Source organism: Nanorana parkeri, unplaced genomic scaffold, assembly GCF_000935625.1.
Source record: "Nanorana parkeri isolate BGI_ZX_2015 unplaced genomic scaffold, ASM93562v1 scaffold609, whole genome shotgun sequence".
NCBI lineage: Eukaryota > Metazoa > Chordata > Amphibia > Anura > Dicroglossidae > Nanorana > Nanorana parkeri.
The window spans coordinates 283,840-291,497 of record NW_017306877.1 but is presented as its reverse complement, the minus strand read 5'-3'; the positions used below and the strand labels follow the sequence as shown (position 1 = coordinate 291,497).

Genomic DNA, 7,658 nt, shown 5'->3' with positions numbered 1-7,658 from the left:
CTGCATAAATGTTGCTGTACATTTAGCTCTGCTTGCCTGGAACTGCATGTCCCGGGCGTTGGGAGATAGGAATTTCACACTCCTGCTGCCCCAAGGCCGGGCCTTGGTTGGCCTTGTGGGAAATCCAGCCCTGCTTTCAGGTATAACGGCCTCCACTCGTCTAGGACAGCTTTCCACAAGATTTTGGGGTGTGCGCTGCTCTCGGCCACCACAAGAGGGAGCTGAGGGACTGCTCATTGATCCCAATAACAAACCTGCACCTCCTTTCCCTTGTTGGCTCTCTCTGGTGGTAGCTGGGAGCAGCTGCTGCAGGAAGGAAGGGCAAATACAAACTGATTACAAGCTGTGGAGGTCCTTGTGTTTGAAACTTTATCAGCAAAACGGGTATTCCTTCCAATGAAGTCTTGTGTGACCAGGACGCGGGGAGATGTCCGAGTCCTTGCTGGAAGTGAACTTCTTAAACTGCACACTGAAGCTTGCCTTCCTTGTGCTCTCCGGTTGCTCCTGTCCTTTCTTTTTAGCTGGAAGTCCAACTTCCTCATCTCAGTTGTCAGGGTTGGTGATTGGCTGCCGAGGCCTGGGCACTGCATTGTGGTGTGGAGGTTCTCTCCCATACCAGCTCATTCCTGAGGATTTGGAGGCAGTGCGGGGAGAACCTGTCCTTGGCCATTCAAAAAAATAAAAATGGGCATAGTAAAAGCATCTTTAAAAAATGGTGTGTCCAAATGTTTTCAGTCTAGTATACAGTAGTTGTCAGGCTGATCCACAGCTCGGCATATATAAAATTGTCTCTATAATAAATAGTCTCTATAATAAATGTGTATAACATTTTGTGCCTTTTTATTTATCTGATCACATCCAACGTATAGGGAAATAGCTGTTGAGCCTGCCAGGGACTCCCTTTTGCTTGTTGGTGGTGGCAGCACTGTGTTTTCAGGCCTCTGCAGCTTTGCCCCCGCTTGTGCTCCTGCTTCGGAATCGTAAGGAAAGCCTTGCCAATCTCTTACTCTTACTCTGATACCTGAGCTGTCTTTCCATGAATTGCAATGATGGGAGGAGCTACTGTCACTCAAACATTCTTACCCAACCCGTTAGACCAGGGGTGGGCAACTCCAGCCCTCCAGGCTTTTGTGGAACTACAAGTCCCATGAGGCATTGCAAGACAGTTACAGGCATAGGCATGTTGGGATTTGTAGTTAAACAGCTGGAGGGCCAGAGTTGCCCACCCCAGCATTAGACAGTGTTGATGTAGGCAGCTGGGTCCCTGATGGGGCTGGTTGGCTCCTCCTGTGCGGTAGCCCAGCCATTATTGCTGCTATTGACCTGTCATATTGGTGGAAGCTACTGACATCTTTTGCAGTCTCTGCCCCCAGACCTTCAGAGGGAAGAGGGGACTATGAAGAGGTAATTGCAGAGGTTCTTTATAACTGTAAATGGGGCAGAATTCTTAGTGATGGTGCCACTTGTTTGTATTGGTTTTACTGGCTTTGCATTCACATATACTTTAAAGCGGACAATGACCCCCTTTTTCTAAAAATCACCTCAGCATGGGGATATGAAATCATCTCACCTTCATTAAACATATTTTTCTTTTACTTACAATGATTGTTTTATACACTTGCTGGTCCTCTTGGGAATTGGTGATGTAATCTGTGCCCCAATTGTTGCATCCTGGGAAGGTGACATCAGTAGAGCATTGCTGTAATCTCATGAGATCTCAGGGAAAGGCATTTTCCTCCCCTGAGATGATGTGCATGGTCACATGTCCTAGTCACATGTGCCAGAGTTTCAGGAAGTAAAGGGAGATATATTCATCTGCCCTTAGTAAAAATGGCCACTGTGAGAAGTATGGGGAGGAAAAGAAAAATAATAAAAAGCTGGCAAAGATCTGAAAGTATCTGTGTGTAGATTGTCATCCCTGAACATTTCTAAAGGTGTCTCTGTTGCCATTTTAAAGATCTGGGTAAAGTTTTTTTTTCTGGAAGAGAATCCAACAATTCACATATATAGACGAAGTGCATGTATCAGAAAATTCATGAAGGCCTCATTCACACGAGAAAAGGCCGGTACAGATCCGTGGTGCGTGTACGGCCCTATCGGGCAGCTCCTGGGAAGGACAGGGGCGGTGTGTGATTAGTACACAGCCCCCGTCCTTCTCTATGGGAGTACGCCGCCCTACGCTCACCCGCCCTGCACGTAGATGTGGGTGTCCGTACTCGTATGCTGACAGGATGGATCCTGTCCGAGCCGGGACAGCCGCACCTGTACAGACCTGCACTTGGGGTGAGCGTACGGCGGCGTATTCCCATAGAGAAGGACGGGCTGTGTACTAATCACACGCAGACACTGTCCTTCCCGGGAGCTGCCCGATATGTCCGTGCACGCCGCGCAGAGCTGTATGGGCCGGCCTTTTCTCGTGGAAAGGCCAAATCCTGTTTAATCAGCATGTCTCTTCGGTGATCCACAAATACCATTCTGCACATAATGAACCTTGTATGTCTGCGATACATTTATGTCTGTATTATAACCGTTCCGTTTTCCTCTCTTCCCGCAGAAAGACAACAAGGTGGCTGCTTAGTGCCGGATGAAGCTCCCCATTTTTTTTTTTTTTTTACCCTTTTGCAGTCCCAGGAAGATGTTTTCAGTCTTTTGTGAAGAATGAGGTTTAACTTGCTGTACATTTGGTCACCAGCACTGCGAGAGCGTGACTGCCGATGGAACGTCTTCAGTGCCGCGGGGTCCCAGAAACATTTTTTTTTTCTCCCTCTCCCAGTTTCCTCGCATCTTTTTTGCGGCCCCTGCAACACTAAAAGACTGTTGAGCGATCAATCGGCATTTCTGAAAGAAAACTAAAATACAGGGCAGCTTTGAAATATGTTGAGCATTAAGCATATTTGAGATAGGCGGCTGAGTTTTCGGTATGTCTAGTTTAACACGACACAAACTGATGAAAATGGGCGTTCCTTTTTTTTTTTCTTTCCTTTCCAACACTTTAATGTGTAGTCGCTGCGAGATCTCCCCAGAGTGCCGTCCATACTGGGAGGTTTCATCCTGTTGAAGGTTATTTTTGTTCTGTGTATGAAGGGCACAAGATCCTTGTTCTCCTAGTCGGACCCTCGTGAGGTCACAAAGCTGATGGCGGCACTTGTTGGATATTGTTGTAAGGAAGAGAAAAAAAAACAAAAACTTAATCTAGTTTCTAAGGCAAATGACCGTTTTCTATAGTTGTGAGATCGCGTTCTATTCCCACTGCCAAAGAAACCGAGCTTTGTATAGCTGTAAGAAAAAACAAACAAAAACGAAAAAAAAAAAGAATAGAGACAAACGAAACCTTTTGTATTCAGCACATCTCGTGGGGTGTACAATTGATATTGTTATGGGCCATTTCTAGTTTTTGTCTTTTTTTTGTAAAGCTTCCATTAGGTGTATACTTGTTTTTTCTAGAGGCAGAGATGCGATGCATATTTTGAAGTGTCATAATGTTCAATTTTTACTGGTCTTGGGTCTTTTTTTTTTTTTCTTTGTCTGTTTTGTAAATCGTGCACAATTCAGAAGTCTCCTGCCTTGGACCGGCTGGCCGCCACAAACCCCCCACCAGCGCAGAAAAGCTGTTTTTATGATCCCATCTTGCCATTTGCAAAAAAGTATGGTGCACGCGCAAATGTAGGTGAGCGCGGTAAAGAGGAGTATCGTAGGGCGCCCCGGGTTCAGTATTGTCAGGGGAAAGACTATCACCAGCACATTGCATGACTCCAGCCAGAGCTGTTTATTTGTCACAAGAGGTGCAAGCGAAGTTTTGGAGCCTACATCATCAGACGGTGACCTGTCAGTCGCCCAGATAAAGGGCTGATGTTGGTTCGGAAACATTGCGCGCAGCTTTGCGATTGATAAATGGGGCTTGATGGAGCAGAGGCATCACTAGCACACTGCATGCCCCCATCCAGAGCTGTTTATTTGTCACAAGGGGTACAAGCAATGTTTTGGAGCCTTCATCAGACGATGACCTCTGTCGCCCAGATAAAGGGCTGATGTTGGCTGAGAAACATTGCGTGTAGCTTTGCAACAAATGAATGGCACTTGATGGAGCAAAGACATCATTAGCACATGGATACCCCATCCAGAGCCATTTATTTGTAACAAGGGGTACAAGTAAATGTTTTGAAGCCTTCATCATCAGGGTGACCTGTCTTATTTGGCACAGACACTTTGCTAAATTAAGAGCCATTTATTAGTCACAAAGCTACATGCAATGTGTCTGTGCCAACTAGGCAGGTCACCCTGATGATGAAGGCTCCAAAACGTTGCTTGCACCCCTTGTGACCATGTGCTGGTGATGCCCTTGCTCCATCAAGAGCCATTTATTAGTCGCAAAGCTACATGCAAAGGCATCACCAGCTCACAATGCCCCATTGAGAGCCATTTGTCACAAGGGGTGCAAGCAACGTTTTGGGACCTTCATCATCAGACGGTGACCTGTCAGTTGCCCAGATAAAGGGCTGATGTTCGTTCGGAAACATTGCGCGTAGCTTTGCGATTGATAAATGGGGCTTGATGGAGCAGAAGCATCACCAGCACATGAATGTCCCATCCAGAGCTATTTGTCACAAGGGGTACAAGTAATGTTTTGGAGCCTTCGTCAGACTGTGACCTGTCCTAGTTGGCACAGACACATTGCGTGTAGCTTTGTGACTAATAAACTGCTCTTAATGGAGCTTGTAGTGGGCTAGTGATCCCTCTTTTGGGGGGGGGGGGATACTAAAAGCTAGAAGCCTCAGGAGCGGGGGAGCTTTAGGGCTCTGTGATGTCACAAGTTACCCTATAGATCAGGCGTGGGCAAATGCCAGCCCTCTGGCTGCTGTGGAACTTCCAATCCCAATGGGCGTTGCAAGACTCTGACTACCACATACAACACTCTGAGGCAGCTGCATGATGGGATTTGGACCACAGCTGGGGGCCGGAGTTTGCCTAAACCCCCCCCCCGTGATGCATTATGTGGTGGCGCCCTTGCGGTGTGGAGTCGTTTGGTCTGTGAACGATGCCGTGTATGGCCATTGGATCATCGCAGGAGTTTTATTATCAGTGAACGGGCAGGCCGGTGTTCTAGGTTCCTCCGATGGGTGCTGATGGCCGGCGTGAAGTCATTGTGGCCGATCCCGAGGAAAGGGGTTCCTTCTTTTTTTTTTTACTTTGAAATGAACATACAATTGTTCAGCTTGTTTTGTAGAGCGGAGTTGGACGTTTACCTGCAGAGAACTCTCTCGGTTTGGGTAGGATACATTTTCTAGAGCACACTCCGTTGGTTGGTGCGGACAGTACAAGACGACCGCTTACATTGTACTGATTGGGCGCCTCGTTATATTTTTTGCTCCCTCACAAGATTTTACATTTTGTGTCTCAGTTCTACAAATTATAAATAAAGGGATCCAAAGATGACGATAGAAGGATTTTAAACTTTCATTTGTCAGGTTCACAGTTTTTGTTTTTTGTTGAGGTAAAATAAAAGTACTTAAGGTAGCATTGCCCACTGCTGTGTATGGATAGCACTGCTTGTGGCGGGATACAGGCTCTTCACCTAGGCAGGCCCGTGGCCGCCACTTAAGGAGAGGTCCGAGGGGGTGCCGTGGGCTCGGTGATGATGGAAGCTGTACAAAGCTGCGTTTTTCTCATCAGGGATTTGAAGTTGCACAGCGCAGGTTTTATTTCTTTTTCAATTTGATAAATGGCAAAGATCTTACTGTTTCTTCACCTTGTGATTAAAGGAAACCTGTCATGATAAAGATATGGAGTGTGCCGCTGCTGATTTTCAGGTGCTAGTGCTGTCATCTCTTCTTTGCTTTACAGTAGTCAAGCTATGGTCCTCCAGCTGTGGTGCAACTACAAGTCCCATGTGCCATTGCAAGACTCTTTGACAGCCGCAGGCATGGCTCCCAGAGACAGATGCATGATGGGATTTGTGGTTTTATCACAGCTCAAGGGACAGAGTTTGCACACCCCTGCTTTACTGTACTAGTGAGTCGCTAAGCTAGAAGTGTCTTTATGGTAAAGTGCAGCTGTGCCCAGACTATGGACATTCAACTATTTACATGTTCTTAAAGGGGGAGTCCATGCTTCATGTTAGAACTATATTTAGGGTGTAACACGAAGCGGGGTCGCAATTGTCGATCTGCCCACCCCCAATGGAACTGTGGTCTGAAAGTTGTAATGATTTAAATTCGGGATGCACAGATACCAGTATTTTGGTATCGAGTACCAATATTTTTTTTTTTCTGGTACTCGCCGGTACCGAATACCGATACCAGAAGTCCCATTCAAGAAGCCTGGTGCCGTGTAATGACTCGCCACCCGGCTTCCTGATTAGCAGGGGAGTTGCCCCCATGCTTCTTGTCACTATGTGACAAGAAAACATGGAGCCGGCTTCCTGATTGGCCGGGAAGCCAGCTCCATGCTCCCTCTGGTCGGGAAGCTGGCCAATCAGGAAGCCAGGCAGCGCGTCATTACACGCTGCCCAGCTTCCTGATTGGCCGGGAAGCCGTCTCCATGCTCCCTTGTCAAAAGTGACGAAGCATGGAGCTGGCTTCCTGACCAATCGGGGAGCTGGGCAGTGTGTAATGACGCGATGCCCGGCTTCCTGATACTTCCTGTATCGGGCTAGGCATCGGAGCATTTGGGCGAATGTGAGTACTCTCCCAAATACTCGGTATGCGCACAGATACTAGTATCGGTGCATTCCTAATGTATCATGACTCGAGAGTCATGATACAGAGAGATCGATGTCGCTGTATTTACTAGAAGGACTCGGCCTTCAACAAGCTGTAAAAGCTTTCAATCAAACCATCACTGACCTCTCCAGCTGCTTTTAATGTGAAGTTTATTCTTAAAGCGACTCGAGGATCACACTAAGAGGGGGGAGCTGAGATTTCAGTGCCTATGGGAATTTCCAAAAATCAGTTTCTCCGCAATGCTTCTACATACAGAGGTGAATGAGGCTCGGTATAAAGTCGCTTGATTGCTTGTTGAGAATGTAAATAGCGCACGATGCGGGTACAGGACGGCTTCAAAAAGTAGATCCAAGAAAATGTTTTAGTATTAAATTCCCCGTCGGGGGTTTTCACTGCTCCCCGAGAATTCTCCTTCTTGTCCCTATGAAGACTTCTCAGTGAGAATCGGCAACAGGAAGCACGGCATAAGGAGTTGTCGGCTCCTCTCGCCTACGAGGAAAAGTCTATTCTGTTCCTGCAGCAGATGTTTACTTCACTTCCTGTGTAGAGGAATCGTTGTCGGGTCTCACAGGCAGAGCCCGGGATGGCAATACAAACCTGAAGAGAAGTTCTAGTCCTCCGCATTGCCAGTAGACATGCGCACCAGCAAAAAATTTGTTTTGATTCGGATTCGGCTTTGTTTAATTTTTCGGATTTGGACGAAATTAGATAGCGGTAATCCGTACGAAATTTTGTTTCGTTCGTTGCAGCAAAGAGACATTTTAAGAGGGAAAAAAAAGTTTTTTCGTTCTGTCACTGCTGCAACAAAATTTCGTCCAAAAAAAAAAACGAAAGTTCTTCCAGACTACCGCTAACGAATTTCGGAATCGGAAATTCGGATTCGTTTGCATTCGTTATATCTGGAATGCGGAGACATCAGAATCTCCAAATTTCAGAAAT

At 46.7% G+C, this 7,658-nt stretch overlaps 1 protein-coding gene across 2 annotated transcripts in view; it reads left to right on the top strand.

Moving 5' to 3' along the window:
- Positions 1-7,658, top strand: part of LSM14A (LSM14A, mRNA processing body assembly factor) — a 28,991-nt gene that overhangs the window by 12,609 nt on the left and 8,724 nt on the right. Inside the window, exon 10 of one of the 2 annotated variants that reach the window (XM_018562890.1) lies at positions 2,555-2,854. The exons of the other annotated variant lie outside the window; for it this stretch is intronic. Within the exon in view, the coding sequence (XP_018418392.1) occupies positions 2,555-2,578 (24 nt within the window). The 3' untranslated portion in view covers positions 2,579-2,854. Of the gene's footprint in view, positions 1-2,554; positions 2,855-7,658 lie in introns of those variants that run through there. 2 annotated transcript variants of the gene reach the window in all.